Source organism: Zingiber officinale, chromosome 11A, assembly GCF_018446385.1.
Source record: "Zingiber officinale cultivar Zhangliang chromosome 11A, Zo_v1.1, whole genome shotgun sequence".
In the NCBI taxonomy this organism is placed as follows: domain Eukaryota; kingdom Viridiplantae; phylum Streptophyta; class Magnoliopsida; order Zingiberales; family Zingiberaceae; genus Zingiber; species Zingiber officinale.
The window spans coordinates 3,082,242-3,108,352 of record NC_056006.1 but is presented as its reverse complement, the minus strand read 5'-3'; the positions used below and the strand labels follow the sequence as shown (position 1 = coordinate 3,108,352).

General features: G+C 37.3%; 2 protein-coding genes across 2 annotated transcripts; one reads left to right on the top strand and one right to left on the bottom strand.

Moving 5' to 3' along the window:
• Positions 1-14,286: 14,286 nt before the first annotated feature.
• Positions 14,287-15,449, bottom strand: LOC122031954 (23 kDa jasmonate-induced protein-like). Its single transcript, XM_042591184.1, has 2 exons — positions 14,932-15,449; positions 14,287-14,850 (listed from the first exon to the last, which is right to left on the bottom strand). The coding sequence occupies exons 1-2, from the start codon at positions 15,373-15,375 to the stop codon at positions 14,560-14,562; spliced, it is 735 nt and encodes a 244-aa protein (XP_042447118.1). The 5' UTR covers positions 15,376-15,449; the 3' UTR covers positions 14,287-14,559.
• Positions 15,450-16,724: 1,275 nt separating this feature from the next.
• LOC122032088 lies at positions 16,725-18,273 on the top strand. The gene is made up of 2 exons (XM_042591339.1): positions 16,725-17,327; positions 17,495-18,273. The coding sequence occupies exons 1-2, from the start codon at positions 16,792-16,794 to the stop codon at positions 17,613-17,615; spliced, it is 657 nt and encodes a 218-aa protein (XP_042447273.1). The 5' UTR covers positions 16,725-16,791; the 3' UTR covers positions 17,616-18,273.
• Positions 18,274-26,111: the final 7,838 nt, after the last annotated feature.

The following is a 26,111-nucleotide window of genomic DNA, read 5'->3' as shown; positions in this document are numbered from 1 at the left end:
CAAAGGAATCTGGAGGACAATGCAGAGATGGTGTGTGTGGCAGGAACTTGGAATAAAAGATTCTTAGGGGATTTAGCAAATTCTAACAATTGAACTCTCAGTATTTCTTTTTCCATGCACTTTCGATTTGTTAAATGCCACGAACTAGTAAACCCTGTTTTATATCAAGTTTAGAATGCTAGCTTTTTGTTATTAGGATACATTCTATGCATAGTATGTGTGAAATGTGAGATTTTGGCACGAACAAGTGCTGAAATCAGGGGTTCTGATTCGAAATCAGAAACCCAGATCGATCTACAGATCGATCAGAAGTGGGTTGTGCCACTGGATCGGTCAGCTGATCGATCCAGTTGCGAACAGAGAGTTTATGGATCTGTCAGCCGACCGATCCAGATGCGATCAGGGAAGTATAAAGCTCACTGATCGGTCAGCCAACCGATCAGTGTACTCCTGGATCGGTCGGTAGACCGATCCAGCCGCATACAGAAGCAAAATAGTTTATGGATCGGTCAGCCGACCGATCCAGAGTTTTTCTCCGTGCCAGTATCAAGCTGGATCGATCACGGGATCGATCCGACAACCCAATCTATTCATGGATCGATTGGAATGCCTGGGTACAGCTAGCAGGACCACCGAGAGGCATAGATTATCTTCCCAGCATGTGTACAACTCCTAGGTACACCTATAACATTAAGTTCAGGTTTTATAGTAATCAGTTTAGTAAAATTTTAATTAGCTCAGATTTCCACAATAGTAGTTTAGCACAGCATTACGTAATGATCGGCCTTACAGCCTAGTTAGTAGAAGGCGGGTCGTTACAACTTCAACCCCCTTTAAGTCCTTGGGCCTGAAGCTTATTTCATGTCCTTGGGCTTGCTCCTAACTGTATCCGACCGCATGGATCTCGAGTCAGTGGACATGTGAATTCCTCACTCGGTTGGAATTTCCATCGGTTGGGCATCCAACTATCATGCCAATATCTCCCTGAGCGGTGTTATTAAGATTTTCTTCTTATCGCGTCGAGAGTTACTCCTGCTGAACTTAGGCGGGAGGCTGAGCCCGGTCTTCCTACCGCTAAGACATCCTTTGATGCAGATTGACTCCTTGATATTCTCTCCTGTGTTGACCGTTTGACTGGTGATACTGTTGATGGTTGGGAGACAACAAACGTTGGTGGTATCCTTGTTTAGCAGCCTGGCAATTTTCCTTGATTGTAATGATAATAATCCTGGGTATCGTGGATCGTTGAACGGTGATATGTACAAAATTTAGTTGGAGCCCATCTAAGGGGCTCAGGGCATTCCACCCGGTCGACCTCCACATGTTGCACATCTTGAGGTCGAGGCTCTGGGTGACTTGGGGGAGGACCCGCTCGATGCCCCTTATGAGGGAGAGGAGGAGGCAGTGCTCGACGCTTTGGAGTTGAGAGCGAGCAGGTGCAGTGACCTCCTTCTTCCAAGCGAACTGTGCTTCTTCTACATTAATATACTCGGTTGCTCGGTCGAGTAGATGGTCAAGGTCTCTGGGGGGCTTCCTGATCACGGAACGAAAAAAAATCACCGTCGGTGAGGTCCTGAGAAAAGGCGCTCACCAAAATTTCCGGGATAACCAAAGGGACATCCATGGCTACCTGATTGAACTTCTTAATGTAGACCCTAAGCGTCTTTTTAGGCCCCTGCTTGAGCAAAAAGAGGCTCAAGGCAGTTTTATGGTACCATCGGCTTCTGGAGAAGTGATGAAGAAAAGCCTTGTAGAAATCCTTAAAACAACCAATGGATTTAGTCGACAATCGTCTAACCACCTCTATGCCAAGCTAGAGAGTGTAGTGAGAAACACTCGACATTTCACGCCATATGTATATTGGTGAAGGAGGACGACATTATCAAACTTGAGGACGTGATCTTCTAGGTTAGTTGACCCTGCATATTCCCCGATCGTTAGGGAATGATAATGCTTTGGTAGTTTGTCCCCTTGTCTCTCTTGGAAAAATGACATACTAACTCATTTAGGAGAGCCACTAACCATAGAGGTTTTTTCTTTGAAAAAATGGCATACTCTGGCCTAATTCTTATATGAAACATTATTAAACATTATTAAACCTTGGTGAAACGGTAACAAACCAGGACACTATACGCTACGCGCTCAACACGTTTCCAAGAACTCCGGAGTGGACATCAATCGTCGATGCTTACTACATCTCAAAAGACCTGGAGGTAAGTACTTTAGAAGAGTTGTTTTCTACCCTTGAATTACACGAAACTAGATATGCAGAGATATCAAAGGACACAACCCAGACTATGGCGCTGAACGCAACCAACAAGGATGAACCTGAGTCAGACTCCGAAGACGATCAAGAAGCGTACATGGTAAGAAACTTTAAAAAGTTTTTTAGATCTAATAAATTTAAAATGCAGAATAAAAAGAATCAAAAAGGTAGAAGAAATGTACGATGCTATCAGTGTCAGAAGGAGGGACACCTAAGGGAAGACTGCCCAGAACTCAAGAAGGTCAAAATGAAGACACCCAAGAAATACAACCTAAAAGCAACTTGGGATGACACTTCTTCATCTGAATCAGAAGCTCAAGAATATGCGGGGATTGCACTGATAGCAAGCCACGAAGGACAAAGTACATCAGAACCCAGCATCGATGAAGGGGGAGCGACCTCAGATGGAAGTAGCGAAGCAGGGGGAGATTCAGGCTTCAAGTCTGATATGGTAAGTGAGGTATGCCTCTTACCCCCTGATGAACTTTACTTTGGTATCAAAGCTATAACTAAATCCATGTATAAATTAGAAAATAAAAATGCCAAATTAGAAAATGAAATTTTAGAAACAAAGAGAATTTTGGCAAAATCATGTCTTATAGAGGATTTTGAAAAATTGAAAATTGAAAATGAAAAACTAAAAGGAGAAATAGAAAGATTGAAAAATCTAATGGTTCAAATATTTCTACTTTTAGAAATTATAAATGTTTAAATTGGTATTATAGATTTCATCAAAGTCAAATTAAAAATATATCAAAAATCTATATACCTAGGAAATACTTGGTTAATCCTGTAGGTAGGAACCTCTATTGGGTTCCAAAAACCTATTTAATTTAAAATTAAAATTAGAATTAGCATTTTCAGCAAGGAAATTAAACAACTAATTTCTTTATGAGGCTTTGTCTAAGGAAGTGGTTGTTGCTCCAATAACCAAGAAGGCCTAGTGCCTCGCCACGACCTGGAAGCCAAGTATCGAAATGAAAAGTTTAATTGACTAACTGAACAAGCATTAATTTAAATTACTTAATGCTTTAAAAGAGTTAACTTAGAGTGTTTTTTATAATATTGCCTTATTATTTTTTTTTAATTAGAAATTTTTTTTTTGGAATGCTGAGATAAGTTTTAAAAGTTAAATTTTTTTTAACACTTATGACTGTTCTTATCTGAAAAATATTTTTTTTCGAACGATAAATTCTGAAGAGTGTCTTTACTTAGTCATTATTAATTATTTTACACTTAAAAGTTCTTATTTGAATTGACCTTAGACTTGTTTATAACCCCAATTTTTATGTGATCAAAGGGGGAGAAGTATGTTAAGTCTAGGAGGAGGTACTATAATACTATGATTTTTTAATTGAAAAATATTTGGACTTATTTGAATATAAATTATTTTTATTGCATACGGTTACCCTAACTTAACTTGGGTTGCTCACATAAAAAAGGGGGAGATTGTTAGAATCCCAAGGTGTTTTGATGTGATCAAACAAGCTAAGTTAGGTCCTACGTTTGTTTAACCCTTGTGTCTAAGTGTGCAGGAGCTTAGGAACACAGGAAGTCGAGCGGAAGACGTGGCTAGTGAGAAGGACGGCACGGGAGAGAGCCGACGGGCTCGGTGCATCCGAGGGACGAGGTGTCCGCGGAAGAGTACACCGGTGGACGAGAAGAGCGTGCGCGACGCTCGAGGGACGAGAAACCGGGAAGGAAGGCTGCTCGAAGAGAAGGCCGGAACATGGGTTCGGGTGAGCCCTATTCCGGAAGGCCGAGATCACCCAAACTAGCGGAGCCGGAGCGAACAGACCTGGACCAAGACGAGCCGAACTGAGACGAGCTGAACCGGAGCAGAGAGCCTGGACCAGAGTCAACTTTGTTGACTTGACAGGTCCGGGCGCCCGGAACCATTCCGGGCGCCCGGGGGTTCATATTTTGACCAGATCGAAGCTGATCGCGAGCTGACTGTTGGGGGATAAAATTTATCCCCCGGGGGCGCCCGGAACCCCTTCCAGGCGCCCGGACCAGTACTATAAATAAAGTAATGATCCGTACATTCAAAAGCAACGAACTTGTAATCAATTCCTTCTGTGCTTTCAATTCTGTTCTTTTCATTTGTGCTGTCAACGTTGTAAAGAGGCTACTCCGCCTAGAGGAGAATCAGATAGTGCGCTTACATTCCTTGGATTAGCAATCCCCTGATTGCAAACCAAGTAAAACTCTGGTGTCTACTTTTCTTTACTTAGTCTCTTTTATTTATTTATTACAAGTGTTCATTATATAGTTGAAATCCGAGAAAGGTTCGAGTTTTATTTTGTAGGGCAATTCACCCCTCCCCTCTTGTCGGCCTGCAAAGGGACCTACAAGTACCACCTGATACGAGATATCGTGAAGCGAGGAGAAGTTGTCATCACCAAGATTGCATCAGCAGATAACCTGGCAGATCCTTTCACTAAGGCCCTTTAGGCGAATGCTTTCGATCGGCATGTGGAGGGAATGAAAATCAGATGTATGGTAGAAGATATGGCAGCTTAGTCATTAGTATAAGTGGGAGATTGTTGGAGTGTATACTGAAATCCTAAGCTTTGTAAACATTCATTATGAATAAAGAATCACATTTGGTCAAATTATCGACATTTAGTTGTAGTTGTTCAATTAATTTATACTGTAGATAACATAGTATGTGGTGCCACATGCAGAAGATGATGTTATCAGTACCTTATAAATTATAAACAGTAGCTCACGACCAAAATGGAAAGGAACAAATCATTAGAAGGTCGTAGTGTAATTAGGTATCAGTTTATTATGACTGTATAATTACACTAGTACACTTAGAGTGTAATGAGTAAGACCATTTGAGGTCGTTTCTTTTATACTGACTTTATAAAGAAACAAAGATCTCGGTTATTATGGAAGTGTGTCCTCTTAATCCTAATATAATAACAAGCACATATATTTGATATTTATTTCTTTAATTTATCAATGAGTGAGATTTAGTTCGATGAATCAATAAACCCGATAAGTTGGGAAATGGTATCATTTATAGTGTGTGTTGTTGATTATAGAAGGAAACTGTATCCTAGAAATACTAGGTTGATAATGTCCTCAAGAGGAGCTCATAAGGATTGTCATGTTAAACCCTACAGGTGGACTTAGTCCGACATGATGATAAGGTTGAGTGGTACTACTCTTGGACTAAGATATTAATTAAATGAGTTGTCAGTAACTCACTTAATTAGTGGACATTCGATATCTTAAACACAGGGAGACTAACACACTCATAATAAGAAGGAGCCCAAAAATATAATTTGGGATTAGTGCGGTAGTTCAATAATAGTTCTCTAGTGGAATGAATTATTATTGATAAAATTAAGTTGTGTGTTCAGGGCGAACACGACATGCTTAATTTTATCGGGAGACCAAAACCAATTCCTCCTCTCGGTCCCTATCGTAGCCTCTTATTTATAGAGTTCTATACCCACCTATACTCACTTTCTATACCCACCTAATAGGGGTCGGCCAAGCTAGCTTGGGAACCAAGCTAGAGCCGGCCTAAGCATAAATTGGTGTGGCCGGCCCTAGCTTGAACCCAAGCTAGAGGGGCCGGCCATATTAAATTAAAAAGGATTTTAATTTTAATTTTTATTATGTGGAAGATATAATTTATTAAAGAGAATTAAAATTAAAATATCTCTCTTGTAAAAGATCTACAAAAGATTAAAGAAAGAGATTAGATCTCTTTCCTTATTTGTAGGTTGGTGAGATATTTTATTTTCTCTTTAAAAATTATTCACATGTTGTTAAATTAAAATTATAGAAATTTCTTTTTATCAACCATGAAGAGATTTTTGAAGAGAAATTTTATTTTTAAAATTTCCGGAAACAAATTAGGAAGTTTTAATTTGTTGATTAAAACTTGTCTACTTTATTTCTTTTGATGTTGCCGGCCAATATTGTTTTAATTGGAAATTTTATTTTATTTTTCTCAATTAAATCATGTCAAGGAAATTAAGAAAATTTTATTGTAATTAAATTTCCTAATTTGCCTAGGCCAAGGAATATAAAAGAAGGGGTGGAGGTGCCTTCATGAGATACAACCTCTATTATTTCTCTCCCTCTTTTGATCCTTGGTGTGGCCGGCCATCATCATCCTCTCCCTCTCTTCCTCTTGTGGTGGCCGAACCTCTCTCTCCCCTTGGAGCTCTTGTGGTGGCCGGATACTACTTGGAGAAGGAGAAGAAGAAGAAGAAGGAGAGAAAGCTAGCATCTCTTGGAGCTTGATTGATGTTTTGATCTTCTTCCTTGGTGAAGCTTCCTTATTGTGGCCGAACCTAGCTTGGAGGAGAAGAAGGTGGTTGGTGGTTTCTCATCTCGGAAGATCGTTGCCCACACAACGTCCGAGGTTAGAAGAGGAATACGGTAGAAGATCAAGAGGTCTTTCTAGAAGGTATAACTAGTAGTTTTTCCTTTTCCGCATCATACTAGTTATTTATGGAAATAATACCAAATACAAGAGGCTTACGTTCTAGTATTTCGAATATGTTTTTCGGAGTTGTGTTCTTTTGTTTTATTTTTCCTTGTGATTTGATTGTTCTTTTCGGTTAACCTAAAGTTATTTTAGGAAATTAAATATTAGATTTCTATAAAAGGTTTTGTCTAGTCGGTGGTGGTTGCTCTCATATCCAAGAAGGTCATGTGCCTCGCCACGTCAGTACTGGGAACCAATTATGGAAATTAATATTTAATGGAATTAATAACTTAAGGTGATTTGGGTCGAATGTGTTAAGTTCCGCAGGAGATCCAAGTCAAAACCTAAAAGAACAAATAGATTAAGTTTTGGATCAAACGTGTTAAGTTCCGCAGGCGATCCAAAATTTAATTTAAAAGAACACATGGTAGCTAGGAAAAGGTTCAGACCTTTGTACAAAATTTTGTACAGTGGAACCTCTAGGCTTTCCGAGTAGCAACCAACAATGCCAACTCACAAATGAGGTGGCAAATGGTCAAGTCAAACTTGACCTTTCATCTTCCTTCTCAAGTCAAGTCAAACTTGACCAAATCTCTCTCATGGTTGATCTAATCTAACCATTTGATTCAAACCAATTTAATATAATGAATCTAATTCATTTAATTAAATTGATTCAATGAGTCATAATCTAAATTAGACTCATTGGACACATGAATCAACTTGAGTCCAACTCAATTAGCCTAATTAGGATTACTCTTAATCCAATTTGATTCATCACATGAATCTAATCCTCTTGGTTTATCATATGAACCTAATCTCCATCTAATTGTCCTTAGTGTGTGACCCTATAGGTTCTTGTAACGTTGACAATGCCCCTAAACCCATTTAGGAGCATAAGTAATGAGCGGTATCTAGCAACACATCATTACTACCCAAGTTACAAGAATGTTGAGATCCAACATCACCTTGTGACTACTAATTGTGACTCCTCACAAAATATGACATTGTCCTTCTATCCTAGACATCTAGATTGATCAATGTGAGGCATAGACAATGTCATCCTCTAATCAATCTAAATCTTGAACTCCAAGTAGACTCACTCAATCAAATGAGCTCAATATCTCATATTGACTCATTTGAGCATGACCATGCACTTCGTGGTCTCACTCTATCAAGAATATCGATGTCGCTCCCGTCATATAGGAGGGATAGATCCCATCTACATCACTCACATCCCTCTGCATAATTCGTTACATACCCAGTTACGGGTGACGTTTGACGAAGCCAAAGTATGTAACTCCTTATGTAGGGATTCATGGTGACTTCAGGTCCAAGGACTAGTAGTCATACTAATAGACACATGAGAAAGTATATGACACTCATATAACGATCCATGATACTTTCTCATAGCGGGTCATTCAGTATACATTCTCCAATGCATACCCATGTGCCAACTTAATATCTCTATATCCATGACTTGTGAGATCAAGTCATCGAGTTGACCTACATGCTGGTCTCGTCGCATTAACATTGTCCCTGAATGTTAATACTCGACTAGGAATGATTTAGAGTAGTGTTCCCTATATCATCTCACTATCGGTTCAACTAACCGATTGATATAGGTAAGAATCTTCTACTCAAGAACGCTATTATACTTAGTTTATTTGCACTAATACAAGTAAGTATAATAACCAAAAACAAATGCCTTTATTTATATAAGAATATGATACAACAAGTCCATAATACAATCATCAAATGACTGGCTCTAGGGCTCTAACTAACACTCAATCAGCTTCTCCCATAACTCCTTTGCACTTGAGAAGGGGTCGACGCGGTTCAGCTCTTCATTGGTTAAGCCGCATTGAAGAGTATAGGTTGCTTTAGCATTGGCCTCGACCTTCTTGATTATGTTCGCATCCCAGTTCTCGTATGGAGGAACTTCTTGATCATTGGTTAAGCCGCATTGAAGAGTATAGGTTTCTTTAGCTTTCACAATGGTTTGCTCTAATAGAGGAATTTCAAGTTTCGATGAATAACAAAGGGAAGCTTCTCAAGAAAAGCAAATAGATTGAGGAACAATTAAGAAAATCCAAGGCAAACAAAAAGATAACCAAAATTTTGGTTAATTTATTTCCTAACCATATCTTGTGCAAAATAGGGGCCTACACAAGTGCAAACGAATTATGGAGTAAGCTTGCAAAGTTCCATAAAGACCCCTCCACTTTGCCAAATCACGACAAATCTAAAAAGGGAGAATCATTGGATCAATAGGAAGAGGATTCAGAAGTTGAAAGATATTTAACATTTGAAGAAGAAATTTAAGAAGAATCCACCTCAAGGATTGAGGGGAAGCATAGACCATTAACGTCTGAACAAGAAAAAACATCATCATCATCTGAAGTCAATGGGAAGAAGAAAGTGTCACCTTTACAAGTGCAACTTGTGAAGGTATATCGATTTCAAATTATAAAAAATAAAAAACATATTATATGCTTTGAGTGTAAAGAAAATGGGCACTACAAGAGCAAGTGTCCAAAATTGGCTAAGGAGAAGGCTCAAATGACTCTCAAGATGAAGGAGAAGACAAAGGAGGTCGGCCCAGTGGTATGTAAAGACAAGGAGTACATTGTGTGTTTCTCTTGTAATAAAAAAATATTATCGGAGTCAATGTCCAAAGGGAAGAAATCCTACCAAGAAGAGAGGAGGAAGCTTAAGTCAAGGGGGAGCTTCTAAAGGGAAACCTAAGGTACCATTAGTTAATGATATTTCTTTAAATATGATAAAAAACATACTAGAAATAATTTCTATCATTTTAATACTATTTATCATGAAAATAGAAAGCATGAAAAATTGGAGGATAATTATAAGTCATTTTATGCTAGGACTACCTTACCTACGGATAGGAAGGCAGCAAAGGTCCCCTCGGGACGGTCTAGTGGATAGCGCATGAGGTGATGCCAACTTGAGGTATGAGATTCAAATCTTGACATAACCAAGATAAATACCTCCCTCACGCAACAGTCACTATTCCAAGGACTAGTAGTCACCCGTAATTTACCTCCTTTGTGTTAATCCTAGGATGGGTTGGCGGGGGCATTGGAGGCGAGAGTAGTCGCCTTTTACCAAGAAGGTAGAAAATGGTTTAGGCAATAAATCTAAGGACTTTAGATATATGCCTAAAAATAAAAATCCTTAAGAAAATCAAGAAAAACACAATTTAAGGATTTAAGAATTGAAAATTAAGTCTTGAGGTTAAGACTTGATAAATTAAAAAAGACCCTTAAAAGAATGAAAAACATCTTTAAGAGGTCAAATGAGCATAATCTAGGGATAGATAGATAAGAGTCATTCAATGGTAAAAGAGGTTTGAGATACAAACTAAAGCCAAGGAGAATGCGCCCTCGTACCATGGAGTTTCATATAGTTATATAACTAACCCTAGGTCTAGGAGTCAAGTCAATATAATAAGGGAAGTTATCCTTAGATGTAACCTTAAAAAGACTAGTGTGATTAAGGCTTCTAAGAAGCCTAAGAAAGCCACTAAGAGTATCACAAGGGAAGTTATCCCAAGAGTTGACTGTGAGAAGTCTAGTGTGACCAAGGCTTCTAAGAAGCCTAGGAAGGTATCAAGGGAAGTTATCCCAAGTGAATACCTAGAACACCCAAAGAATACCAATTGGTTTTAAGTTTTTAAGAATGTGTTCTCTACACCCTAGATGAGTTTAGAGTGTGTCAACTCTAATTGAAAAGGTAGTTAACTCAACCTTGATGAAGTTGATAATTTAGGGCATTATCAAGGTACTGTTACACCTTAAAAATGAGAAATTAATTTTTACTCTTAAAAGAGTAAAATGTGTCAAAATTTTAAAAATTACTTATAAAATTGGCACAATTAGATTAGAGATCAAAGAATTTCTAAGTTGAGATTTTTGACATTTTCTTAGGAGATAAGGGCAAACTTAGCTTTATTTTTAAATTTAGCGATTAGTTAGAGACACTTAGGTAGATAATTTAGGGATTTTCTTTATACTAAATTTCCATGATTGTATGTCTATCATATGTTATGACATCATATTTTACATTCATACTTATATTAAAAATATTATATGTCATGTCATACATACATCATATAGCTATGATAGTTTTTCTTTTAAAAAATATGTAGTTGATGTATGACATGATCATTTTCATGTATTGTTTTAAATATCCTTGTAATTAAGGACAATGACATCAATTGACATCCTACGTTAAATGATCAAAGTTTAAGTGTCTAGTTAGATATGCATGATCCCTTAGTTTTAAGAAAAATTTATTTTACATTTCACAAAGACCATAGGTTTGACTTGTATGTGTTTTTTAGACACATTAGATACAAGTGAGATGTTAGGAAGGTGAACAAAACTCAAGGTGTTGAATTAGTGCATCTTTTTGAGTTTTGGGTTCATCCAAATAACAAATTATATGAAGTCCAATCATTTGAAAAGTTAGTGTACAAGTTATGTGAATTTAGCCCAAAGAACATGGTTGAAAATTATGATTTAAAAAGTATCTCAAAATTACTTTGGAAAACCTTGGTGAAGTCTATTTTTTGATAGGAGTCACCATTGATTAGTTAAACACAAAGTAGAGTGAAACATTAACTTTTTTTAATGGTTTCTAATTTTATGCCAATCTTTAAAAATAGAAGTTATTTTCTTAGAAAACTATTTTTTGTTGATAGTATATGGTACAAGTAATGTCTATATGAAATTTTATGATTTTTCAATGACCATAGAATTATGTGTGGATTTCTGAAATTCGGTCTGAAAATTGAAATATAAAAATTAGAAATCCCAATTGATCAAGCATTCGATTAACCAAGACATGAATTGATTGGTCAATCAATTAAAGGGCATTTCACAGAAATTACATCTTAAAAGATTGATTGATCGATTAAGATGTATCTCAATCGATCACTTGATCGATTCCGCGAGCCTCTATTTTTAGAAATGCATGCATAAGTATTTAAGGGTAGTTTTCTTGATGAAACCAAGAAAGGACTGGTTAAATGAGACTAACTTGGAGTTTAGGAGAAGATTTAGTTTCAAAGTTGAATTTTTAATCTCAAACTTCAAATTTTAGATTTCCTAAAGCTTATCAAGAAGTATTTAATCGATCAGATGATCGATTGGGAGAAAAGGAAAAAGAGTCGTTGCGAGGTTTGGACGGATGGATGCACTCGGTTCTTACGTGACAATCGATTAAGAGTAAGGACAATCAATTGGGAGCCCTAATCTACGAGATATGAAGGCTTCGATGAAGATTAAAATGCGACTCTTCTTCTCTACTCTTCACCGCCGGTTCTTACTCTTCACCTCCGGTTCTTGGAAGATTCAAATGCACTCTTCACCTCCGGTTCTTGGAAGATTCAAATGCACTCTTCACCGCTAGTACTCCACTCTTATCCAGTCTCCACTCGTCACCATTCGAGGAATCTTCCATTATCCGTGTATACCCTTTTTGTAACTGACATCATTAATGAGTCGATTGAAGGAATATACTGTCATAATGTATTAGACGATGGAGAGTGTAAAGTCACCTTCGAGGAAAGTTCCATTGAATGCTCATGTTATAATAGAGAAATATTCTCTAACAAACGGTTGTTATTCTCTAACAGATTAGTGTGATTCTCTGACACTGTTGTCCTCTATAAACATATCTCGGTCGGATATTTAGCTCGACCGGTCATATATTAGCAGAGTAATGTACGAGCAGAGTGCCCAATATAATAGGCTTGTCCGACCATTAAACCGGGTGAATATATATTGTGTAATACTAGGATTCTGATACTGCAATAATGTGGAGCAAAGTCCCCTAGGTCCGGTTTGATCTATGATTGATTGACCATATGCTTGGGATATTTGGTTTTGATGGGGAACTTTCCCCAAAAATCTGGTCATTTGCTTTTATCCGGTCAGAAATGCAATGAGAGCTGCCCGGTTTGCCCAGTCTTCCCCACATATAATTGGGAGAAAAGAATGCCAAGTTATGTAAATCCACCTGGGATATTCTGGACCGACTGTTATGACGGAGAGCATGGTGGAGAGCTGCTTCGCAATCAGCTATGTGCCCGCCTGAAATTATGCTGGACCGCCTTTATGCAATTTATTCTTGACCGACTCGTGAGGTAGAATTGGTATATAAGAAGATCCATAAGTTTGGGTAGCCGTCGGGTCCACCAACCATATGTTGAAAGACATACTGAGTGGGAAGCTAGGTCCTCTAAATCCGGTCTGTTGTATAGACGACCGGGCTTATGGTAGACCGGTTATCCTTAAATCTGATCGGATGATGGCTAGTAGAATATATAGTAGGTGTCTTAATACAAATGGGGAGCACTAGGTCCAGGGACGGAACCAGAAATTTTATATCGAGGGGGCGAAATATATGTGTTTATATTGAGGGGAGGTGGCCATATATGTTGTTGCCTCCCATTTGCCTCTCTTGCATTCCTTATTCCTATACCTTATACACTTCTTATACTTAAAAATTGAGGAGGGGGCGGCCACCGCCATGCCCCCTGGCTCCGTCCTTGACTAGGTCTTTTTGGTCTGATCGGTCGTTGGGTCGGATGTCCTTGTTCTGAGGGCCTTAGCATTGGGCGAGGAGTCATGCCCTGTTAAGAGTGACCTTGGACCGTCATCTCCTATTGACTTGGACCGTCATCTCATCTTGACTTTGATTATATTGTCTCTTCATCTTGACTTTGACTGTCACGTCATATCTGAGTTCGTTCGTGACACGCCGTATCACATAATATGATTACTACATCGAATTCTTACTCATATTTTAAATAATGAACCCAACATTTGGAATTGAACCTAAAGTTAAATATTGATAGAACTCCATACTTGGTCATGTAGGAAGAGTTCTCGACCTTTAATTTGTTGTTGCCTCGATTTTTCGTCTTTCGTTTCGGGTCGTTTCGAGATGCTACGTTATGGTTTTCCGATACTTTCAAGCCTCGTGAACAATCCTATATATGGAGCCAAAACTTAAATTAAACTATCATAGGTCATATTTTTACTACGTTGAAAAATCGTCCCTTTCAGTTACGTTCAGAAGACCCTTTGGCATATTGACATTAAATCGACGCAAAAGCTAGCTATATCTGATACCAAGTATGACTCCGGCCTAATTCTTACATGAAACATTATTAAGCATTCATAAGCCTTTCTAATATCCTTAATCATTTCAAACATATATCATAGATTGAGATGTAATAAACGTTACATATATAAAACACATAGAAATGAAACAGTCTTTAATTATCCATTGCCTTAATCTAGAAATTAAAGGGAGTGTATATATAATTTTCTTAATTACTTTTATCAGGTACGGTTCGTTAGCCTAAACAACATGCATGGTAGCAAGTAATTAATTAAAACTTGCAGATTAATTTATATAGTTTTTGTTTATTAAATTTATAATGTAATTAAACTTACATATTTAGCTTGATTAAGCAAAATATCTTAGAAAGAATTTTTTTTTTTTTTTTGAAAATTGACCAATTTAATACTGCCCATTGAAAAAATTCACACAGATCAGAGGATCGGAGGAGTTTTCATTTTACTAATATAAGAATCGAAAGGTACATGCAACAAGAAGAAGCATGTTAATTATTCGGATACACACAACAGTATCATCTCCTTCCAAACACAACACACTTAATTAATTAATTAACAGTACTGCTCGAGTGCTTCATGATTATTATCATTCTTATTATTTTATTTTCTTAGGAATATAGTAGTGCTTGTAATCAGCCAGCCAGCCAGCCAGCCACAAGGTGGTAGCTTCATTATTCAGCAGGAGCTTCATCATCGGCTTCATCAACATCATCCACATACTTGGAATCAAGCGACTGCGAGACGACGCTAACATCACTGGCCATCGCCATAAAATTGGATCCCAAACCTTCCAGGGACAAGATTCCAACAAATTCCGGTGAACTGCCTGCGCCAATCGACGCACTGGCGAAGCCTCCGAGCGCGGTGGTAGAGTAATTATTCGTTTGACTATCCATCTTACTATCAATGGCGTTCCAGTTCGCCGAACCAAAACCACCGGCCGTATGGATTTCAGCGTACACCTGCATTAACGAACATTAAGAATGAATATTAATCTTAATTAGTTGAAAATTTATCGCTTATATATATATATATATACTCACGCGATTCTGATAATTCATGCGGGATGTGTTCCAAGCCAGCATCCAATCACGGCCGGCTCCGTCGTTGTTCACCCCTCTGTACACAATAGCTTCTTTGGAAGGACCCATGAGCCTACCGCGGACGTGAAGAAATCCAGCCCATTGCCCATTTTGAATGACTTGAGGGTAAGGGGATCGCCAGACAGCACCTTCCCAAGTGTGATTGAGAACGAATGATAGGTTACCTCCGGTGGCATTGTAAATCATGCCAAGCGTCGAGGTTCCCGTACCGTAAGCCTCCTTCAGATTGTGCACAAACCGACTCACGTTCGTCGCTTTCTCCTCTGCGTTCATATACTGCAAAGCCACTTCTGCTCTGTGTCGGGCGGTGATTTCAGTGATATTCGGAAAAATTAGTCTCACCGTGTCGTCCGTCACGGGATTCCCAAACACGTTGGTCGCCATGCTTAATTCTATATCTCAACAATAAGATAGAGAAAATGTTTTTTTTTTTTTCTGTTATAGTTTGTATGCAACATCGATCGATCGTGTATTTATAGAGGAATCAGATCATAACTTAGCTAAACTCCTTGGATGCTCAATTATATTAATTAGGATATATTTGATAATGGGTAATATAATCAAATATAATATAATTAAACGCGGCAACTTCAAAAACAATTGAAATGGAAGGACCATTTACTGATAAATAATTAACATGGGAAAAACGTGAGATCACTTACTGATAAAGAATTGAAAAAGGAAACAACTTCTACCAATAATGTACACCAAAGACCGCCGACAATTAACAAGATAAGACTTATAAAATCCCATATTGATATAAAAAAAGTATAAAATCCCATATTAATTAATCTTATGCTCCAATAATTATGATACGTGACAAATTACAGAAACTGCCCACCGGTTGATAAAAAAATGAAATGGAGGACGAATAATTGAACTGGAAAATAATAATTGAAAGAAACAAAATAAACGTCAATGTTGTGAATAATAAAAATAATTAATTAAACTAGATAAGTTTGGAATGACCGATCCGATTTTACAGGAGTTTTTTTTTTGATCATCCAGATAAATCGAGAAATACATACGATGAACGGTCTAAAAGTCAAATATCTCTTAATTGTAAATCTCATTTGGAGAAATTTTTTTTTATAAGTATATCCTAACTGAGGATTGAATCATGAATATTTAATTAGAAGATAACCGAATGCTCTTACCGTTATACCATATCCCGGGACAAAGGCCGGGAATGAGACTGAACGAAGCGAAATCAATCGATGTAATTCAACGGACTGTTGGAAATTAAACTTGATTTTTAGATAAAAGTTGTTGATAAAATTTTATGGAGATAGAATGGTGAGGTGGCAAGTCTTGACTAGAGATAGGATAGAGATAGAACTTGATAATTTTGATAAGAGTTCGTGGAGATAGAATTTAAAAAAAAAAATTATCATGATTATCTCATATTAGTGCTTATCCAATAAGCCTATAAATACGTATTTCTTTTCCATGAATGAACAAGTTGAGTTTTCTATTTTCATCTACTCCTCTTCCACATAGAGTTATTTCTCCTCTTCCATATTTTTCCTTCTATAATTCTTTTTTCTTCTCTCATAATTTCTATTTCCAACACGGACAGGATCCACTGTTCTAGAATGGTGCTTCATTTTGCATGACAATAATACTTGTGGCGGTGAATTAGAAAATGATTTGTATGAAATCCGTCCACATGGGATGACATGTCGGCATATTTGGCCTATAAATATTGCTTCAGCTTCTTGCAATTTGGTATCGAGAAAAAGAGGGGTACAAAGTTTAGAAGAGATAGTGAGAGTATTTAATTTGCTTCTATACATCATAATGGCCTCCTCTGCAGTTATTGTTTTCCTGAAAGATGAGAGGCTCCGGCAGCTCGCCCAGCTGATTCGCAACCACGAAGTTAACAACTTATACCACATAACTTTCCAAAACTTAGGGGACCAACTCGAATACCTCAGGATGAGCAACAATAACATGACAACCGTTAACACACTCCTGGACAACTGCAATGCGATAGTGATCAGGTACAAGGACGATGCTGTTCGCCGGCCCATCGCCGAACAGATTCTTGCCTATACAGAGCACTGCCTCAACAACACACTTCAGCTCATCAGGAACTACACGCTGCGAAGGAGCTATCTCGACAAAATGACGGATCACCAACTGCAACTCTTCCAAGCGCTGGAGGAGTTGGACACTTCGAGTGGAGATGCTGTGCTTGATTTCACCGAATCCATTCAGGAACACGATCGATTGGTCATGAGCTACATGAGGTTGAATCTCAACCCTCATGCTTCAGCAGAATTCTCAAGATATCTCAGGAACGTCGGCATTGGCTTTGACGAACTAGTTCGAAGGTGAGGTCAATTAATTCAGTGTTAACCGAAATAATCGATTCGTTTAATTCGATTTTAATAAAATTTTAATTTGATTCGGTTAATTAATACTAAATCGATTTTCGATTAATTTGATTAATTTATATACTGAATTAACTGAATACTCACCCTTGTTTGTATGTATACAGTTACCAAAATAGGCTTGGGTTTACGGGACGGTTTGAGGACTTGGAAATAGAGCAAAAGCTAGAGGTATATGCCGCAATAATTGAGGCATCGGGACGGCTAAGTGTGTTATTGGGCGAGTAAGGGAAGGGAGACGACCCAGTGAAGGCTTCGTCAATAACATATCGAAGGAAGAGACCGAATTTTGGTTCGGCAGCCATGTTCCTGATAGATGTGGGACAGATAATCTGGGACGTGTATTCGTCGGACCACCCAATCACGACGGCTACGAGAGAGGCCTTAGTTCTGGCAGCAGAAACAGGCGGAGCAGCTTTGGAAAAGCTTGTGGGAGTTGCTATAGCGACTCAGTTAACTGGTCAAGCAGCTACTACGTTGTTCGTCACGGCCGTCGGACTAATCGGAGGATTTGTGGGAGGTTTTATTCTTGGAGCCGTTGCCGGCTTCTTGTTCGATCGGGTTTTCAGCTCCGGTGGGCAAGCCGTCCTTCCGACTGATGGCTTTATACTCTATGTTGCTGCCATGCCTAATGGCCTCCACTTGGCCAAACAAATTGCCCATATTTAAGTTAATAATCAATACCACCAGACAATTGTAAATAAATAAATCTGTTTTTATATACAATGATATGCTGGTGATGAAATAAAAATAAATATTCAGTGACTGGAATAGAAATTATATTCCCATGTATCTTGAGTTGAGTGTGTAATCCAAAGGCTCTACTGCCTGAGCTTTTAGGAAAATATTGTAATATTGCATTTCAAATATATATTAGTTTGATGTCGATCAACTCTTGCCGCTGAGACGCCCTTTGATGTCGGTCAACTCCTTGATATTCTTTCCTATGTCGACCGTTCTGCCGGTGATACTATCGACGGTTGGGAGACAACGAACGTTTATGGTATCCTTGTTTAGCAGCCTGACAATTTTTCCTCGATTGTAATGATAATAATCTTGGGTATCGTGGGTCGTTGAGTGGTGATATGTAATAAATTTAGTTGGAGTCCATCTAAGGGGCTCGGGGCATTTCACCCGCTCGACCTCCACATGTTGCACACAGAAGAATTACATTGGTCAAATGTCTACATTTATGCTAAGTGTAGTTGTCCATTTAATTTATATTGTAGATAACATAGTGTGAGGTGACACACAGAAGATCATATTATCAATTCCTTATAAATTATAAATAGTAGCTCACAACCAAGATGGAATGAGAAAAATCATTAGAGTGGTTGTAGTGTAATTTGGTATTAGTTTATCTTGACTATAAAATTACACTAGTACACTATGGGTGTATTGAGTAGGACCATTTGAGGTAGTTTCTTTTTATACTGACTACATAAAAGAACAAAACCTCTGTTATTATGGAAGTGCGTACTCTTAATCATGATATAATAACAAGCACGTATACTAATATTTATTTCTTTAATTTATCAAAGGGTAAGATTTAGTTCGTTAAATCAATAGGCACGATAAGTTGAGAAATGATATTATTTATATGGTGTGTTATTGATTATACAATGAAATTGTGTCCTAGTAATCTAAGTTGATGATGTCCCCTTGAGGAGCTCATAAGGATTGTCATGTAAACCCTCCAAGTGGACTTAGTTCGACATGACAATAAGGTTGAGTGATATTATTCTTGGAGCTAGATATTAATTAAGTGAGTTGTCAGTAACTCATTTAATTAGTGGGCATTCGATATCTTAAACATAGGGAGACTAACGCACTCATGATATGAAGGAGCCCATATTGTAATATGGGATTAGTGTGGTAGTGCAATAATAACTCTTTAGTGGTATGAGTTATTATTGATGAACTTGAGTTGGGTGTTCGGGGCGAACACGGGAAGCTTAAGCTCATCGGGAGACCAAAATCACCTCTCGGTCCCTGTTGTAGCCTCTTATTTATAAAGCCTTATATCCACTTAAAGTCAAACTTCTTTACCATCTTGTTGTGGCTTGCCAGGCCAAGCTTGGAGCCCAAGCTAGGGTCGGCCAAGCCAAAGATTGGAGCCAAGTTGTGGCCGGCCAAGCTTGAAGCCCAAGCTAGGTGGCCGACCACATAAAATTAAAAGGGTATTTTAAATTTTAAAATCTTTTCTTTTGTGGAAGCCATGGTTTTAAAAGAGAATTTTAAAATTTTAAAATATTTTCTTTTATAGCTATTTACAAAAGATTAAGAAAGAGATTTGATATCTTTCCTTATTTGTAGTTAAAAGAAATATTTTAATTTTTTATAAAACTTTCCTTTTTTATAACCATCCACATGTTATAAAAGAGAGATTTTAATTTATAAAATTTTTCTTTTATAACTAACAAGGGATTTAAAAGAGAAATTTTTATTAAAATTTCTTACAGGAAACAATAAGGAAGTTTTAATTTTATGTTTAAAACTTTCCTTATTTGGAGTACAAGTATATGGCCTGTCATGACAAGCATTAAAGGAAGTTTTAATTTTTTATTTTAAAACTTTCCTTTTTAGTCATTGGCAAGGAATATAAGGAAGTTTTAATTATGTTTAAAACTTTTCTTTTTTTTTGCCAAGACCAAGGATTATAAAAGAGATGGAGGGGTGCCTCACGAGATAGCATATCTTTTATTCCTCTCTTCCAATCCTTTGGTGGCCGATCCTTGCCCTTTTCTCTTCTCCTTTTGTTTTCTCTCTTGGAGGCCGGCGACATCAAGCATTGCTTTCTCTTGGTGGCCGGTTGCTTGAAGGAGAAGAAGAAAAGGAAGCTCTCTTGTCTAGCATCCCTTGAAGGTTAGTTGGTGGTCGAATCTAGGAAGGAAAGGAAGAAGTTTGGGTGGATTTCATCTTGGAAGATCGTCGCCCACACGACGTCCAAGAGAAGGAGAGGAATACAGCAGAAGAACTAGATGTCTATAAGCTACAAAAGGTATAACCAGTTATTAGTTTCTGTATCATAATTAGTTCATTTTTTGTATAGATCTTGAAAAACCAAACACAAGAGGTTATCGGTTTTAGGTTATCGTTTATGTTATCAATTTTATTGTTCAATTTCATGTTTCGATATTGTGCTTCTATTGAGGTCTTTATAGTTAAACCTAGTTTACTGTAAGAAGTTAAATATCTGATTTCTTTGAAAAGTTTTATCTATGAAGTGGTGAATGATCCCATACCCAAGAAGGCCTAGTGCCTCGCCATGTTTAACCTGGAAGCCGATCTTTGAAATAGATATTTGATTAACTTCTGTAATATGGTTTAAATTAGGAAGATCACATCGGTTAAACTTGGAGTAAAAATGTTAAGTATCGTTTCCAATCCAAGTTTAACTTTTGAAGGATAATTTGGATTAATAATGTTAAGCATCATTTGCAATCCAAATTTAACTTCAGTAGAGCACATGAGTAGCTAGGATAGTTCTATGCTTGTACAAATTTTTGTACAGGGGAACTAGGACGGTATTTTGAGTAACAACCAACAATTGGTATCAGAGCAAGGTTTTTAGCCTCTATGTGTTCGATTTTTAGTTTAATTATGCACATGTCATACATATTTTAGGCAGGATAATAGTAGGATATGCAAATAGATTAACTCTGTGGTTGCAGGCTCCAACTATTATGGCCTATTGTGATTATGTGTGATTGGACCCTAAGACATGTCGAGGGCATTTTATGTGTGTGCATGATTGTATTTAATTTATTAAATACAGCAGGAGCTGTATTAGTTTTAGGATTTTACATTTTGTTCGATCTAGACTTTATGTACATTCCTTTGTGAAATATAGGAACGATATATGTAAAATTTTATTTTTATCGCAGATCGTATCCTTGCGAGGCGTGGTGCTATTTGAGGACCAGAGGCGCAGCAGAAAAGGAAGCTAGATGGACGCGACGACATGAACCCTAGGGTTGGCGGCTACTTTTGATGACTGCTAGGGCTGGTGGCACACGGAGGATAACTATGGATAAAGGCCATAATAGTTGAATTTTTTTTCTTATTTATTGTCTTTTATGCTGTGTGTGCTTGTGTGCATGTTAAAATTCCTCGTTCTAAATAACTAAGTGGGAGAGGAATTTAATTAAATTCCACGGTCTCCATTACTGGTTTCTAAGTGATGCATTCAATCTTGTGCGTTGGCTCTGAGTGCCTTCCTCCACATCGAATGAGTTTGTTTGCAGATCACTAATCAAACTTCCTTAATGAATGATTATAGGAAATTATTTAGGATGTGTGTGATCTTCTCCATCTGAAGGGGCACAATCCTATTTATTGGACTTAGTATCAAGTAATGGTATACACTTAGGCACATTTAATAGTATCCTCCCCATCGAAGTCACTGATATTATTTGTGTGACCGAAGAAAAATCAACTATTAATTTGCCATAAAGCTAGGAAAACCCCCCTCTTATAAATTATTGAATTTGTATACGTCCACACTATCATGACATACAAAATTCATGGTATTTGAGGTAATTTTATTTGACATAAAGTTAGGTTGACAAAATAAAATTAATGGGAAATCCCTCCTCTTACATATGATCGAATTTGTATACGTCCACACCATCGTGGCATACAAAATTCACGGTGTTTGAGGTAATTTTAGGTTGACAAGATAATTAATGGGTAAAACTCTCCTCTTACAAATGTTTGAATTTGTATACGTCTACACTATCATGGCATACAAAATTCACGGTGTTTGAGGTGTTGGTGAATTTAAATAATATTGTTTGAGGAATCAATATTATTTTAAATTCTAAAGTTTTGACCAAATATTTGATCGAAGACAGATCAACTATTAATTTTATTTATCATAAAGTTAGGTTGACAAGATAATAAAATTAATGTTTAAATTTGTATATGTCCACACTAACGTGGTATACAAAATTCACGGTGTTTTGAGGTGTTGGTAAATTTAAATGATATTGAGGAATCAATATTATTTTAAGGTCTAGATCAAATATTTTGTGATTCTTAGGATTTCAAATAGTTTTCAATCCCCTAGCTATTATATTAGAGAATACACTTACAAGTCCCAATTATATTAATTGGAAACAAAAAGTAGACTGTCCTCACAATATTGAGAACAATAAATGTGTATTCTATTCATTAGTTGTTGAAACATGTTTAGTGGTGTTATCTATCGGTACCTGGTGTGTAGATACGGGAGCCACTGATCATATCTGTAATTCATTACAGGGGTTCTAGGAAACCCGACAACTACATGAAGGGGAAATCACCGTCTACATGGGCAATGCTACGAAAGTGGCGACCGTTGTAGTGGGAGATGTTTATTTAGGAATAAAATATTGATTTTGAGAAATTATCTTTATGTACCAAGTTTTAGAAAGAACTTGATTTCAGTTTCTAAATTGTTTAAGGATGGATATTCTATTTTTTTATGACAAAGTGGTTGTCAAGAAAAATAGGAAGATTATCTGTTCTGGTACATTGGTTGGCAATTTGAAAACTCTAAATCCAATAACTCTCACGATGCAACAAAAGAAAATTAATAACACATTTTCTAATTCTAATAAGAGAAAGCAACCTTCGAAAATGAACCAAATATATCTTTGGCATCTAAGGCTAGGTCATATTAACTTGAGTAGGATTCAAAGGTTAATAGCCGATGGACTTTTGGGTTCATTGGTGGTAGAAAACTTTCCAACCTGCGAGTCTTGCTTGGAAGGAAAATTGACCAAGAGACCTTTTAAGGTTAAGGGGTATAAAGCCAAAAATATGTTGGAATTGGTTCATTCTGATTTGTGTGGACCTATGACTATCCATGAAAGAGGTGGTTTCAAATATTTCATCTCTTTTATAGACGACTATTCAAGATACGGGTACATTTACTTGATGCACCGCAAGTCTGAGTGCTTTGATAAGTTCAAAGAATACAAGGCTGATGTGGGGAAACGTCATGGTAAAAGTATCAAGACACTACGGTCTGATCGTGGTGGAGAGTACCTCTTAGGAGAGTTTAGAAGTTACTTATCAGAGGTCGGGATTCAATCCCAATTGTCTGCACCTGGTACACCTCAACAGAATGGTGTAGCAGAATGGAGGAATATGACTTTTATGGAAATGGTTAGATTGATGATGTGTTATTCAGAATTACCAAATTCGTTCTGGGGATATGCTTTAGAAACGGTTGTGTACATTCTGAACTTGGTACATTCTAAATCAGTACCCTTTACTCCCATAGAATTATGGAATGGGCGCAAGCCTAGTCTGAATCATGTTCGGATTTGGGATAGTCCAGCATATGTGCTGAAGGGAGATGCTGATAAGTTGAAATCTCGTACAGAAGTTTTCCGGTTTATAAGTTATCCTAAAGGAACGAAACTTGGTTTGTTTTATAGTCCTAAAGATCAGAAGGTCATTGTTAGCACTAATGCTCAATTTTTAGAAAAGGACTATGTAATGAACCATAAGTCCATGAGTGAAATTATTCTAGAAGAAATGAGAGAGGACACGTCTACTTTAGTACCAACAGTGCAAGGTGAAATATCACAAGAAACTGCAACACGTATCACAAATGATACACAACTGCAGACAGTGCCTCGTCGTAGTGGGAGGGTTGTTAGGCAACCTGAAAGATTCATATTTTTGGGAGAGTCTTCAGACTTGATCCTAGGTAAACATGAACCTGATCCCCGAACATATGACGAAGCACTCCAAGATAAAGATGCAGCATCTTGGCAAAGAGCAATGAATTCAGAAATAGAATCTATGTATTCTAACAAAGTCTGAGAGCTAGTAGAACCATCAAATGGTGTAAAATCTATTGGATGTAAATGAATCTACAAAAGAAAAAGAGGGACAAACGGGAAGGTGGAAACCTTCAAAGCAAGACTTGTTGCGAAGGGGTATACTCAGAAAGAGGGAATCGATTATGAGAAAACCTTTTTGCCAGTAGCTATGTTTAAGTTTATCCGGATACTCTTATCTATTGCTGCTCATATGGATTATGAGGTTTGGCAAATGGATGTCAAGACAGCTTTCCTTAACGAAAGTTTTGAAGAAAACATCCATATGAAGCAATCAGAGGGGTTTGTTACAAAGGGCAAAGAGCATCTTGTATATAAGCTCAATCGATCTAGTTATGGACTGAAGCAAGCTTCAAGATCTTGGAACGTCCGGTTTAATGAAGTAATCTAGTCTTATGGATTTATTCAGTGTCCGGATGAGTCTTGTGTATACAAGAAGTATGACGGAAACATGGTGGTATTTCTTGTACTATACGTAGATGACATTTTCTTAATGCGGATTTGGGAGAATGTGGGCATATTTGATATGTCCAAGCAGTTCGATATGAAGGACTTGGGAGAATGCAGACATATTTTTGGGATCAAAGTAATAAGGGATCGCAAGAAAAGAATGTTGTGCTTATCCCAATCTTCATATATCAATACTATCCTAGCTCATTTTAGCATGCAAAACTCTAAGAAAGGTTTTCTACCTTTTTGGCATGGAGTATCTTTATCTAAAGAGATGTCTCCTAAGACATCAAAAGTGTTAAAGTGTATACTAAAAGCCTAGCTTTTGGTATAAACATTTATCTAGAAATAAGAATCACATTGGTCAAATGACTACATTTATGATAAATGTAGTTGTTTAATTAATTTATATTGTAGATAATATGGTGTGTGGTATCACACACAGAGGATCATGTTATCAGTACCTTATAAATTATAAATAGTAGCTCACGACCATAATGGAAAGGAACAAACCATTGGAAGGTCGTAGTGCAATTAGGTATTAGTTTATCTTAACTATATAATTACACTAGTACACTTAGAGTGTATTGAGTAGGATCATTAGAGGTCGTTTCTTTTATACTGACTTTATAAAGAAACAAAGACCTCAGTTATTATGGAAGTGTGTGCTCTTAATCCTAATATAATAACAAGCACATATATTTGATATTTATTTCTTTAATTTATCAATGGGTGAGATTTAGTTTGATGAATCAATAAGCCCGATAAGTTGGGAAATGATATCACTTATAGTGTGTATTGTTGATTATAGAAGGAAACTGTGTCCTAGTGATCTAGGTTGAGAATGTCCTCAAGAGGAGCTCATAAGGATTGTCATGTTAAACCCTGCAAGTGGACTTAGTCCGACATGACGATGAAGTTGAGTGGTACTACTCTTGGAGCTAGATATTAATTAAGTGAGTTGTCAGTAACTTACTTAATTAGTGGACATTTGTTATCTTAAACACAGGGAGACTAACACACTCATAATAAGAAGGAGCCCAAAATGTAATTTGGGATTAGTGCGGTAGTTCAATAATAGTTCTTTAGTGGAATGAATTATTATTGATGAAATTAAGTTGTGTGTTCGGGGCGAACACGGGATGCTTATTTTCATCGGGAGACCAAAACCAATTCCTCCTCTCGGTCCCTATCGTAGCCTCTAGTATATAGAGATTTATACCCACCGCATACTCACCTTCTTACCCATCCAATGGGGCCAGCCAAGCTAGCTTGGAACCCAAGCTAGGGCCGGCCAAGACCAAGTGGATGAGCCATGTAGGTGGCCGGCCAAAGCATGGGTCCCAAGCTTAGGTGGCCGGCCACTAGAATATTAAAAAGGATTTTTATTAAAATTATTTCTTATGTGGATATCATGATTTTAAAAGAGAGTTTAAAA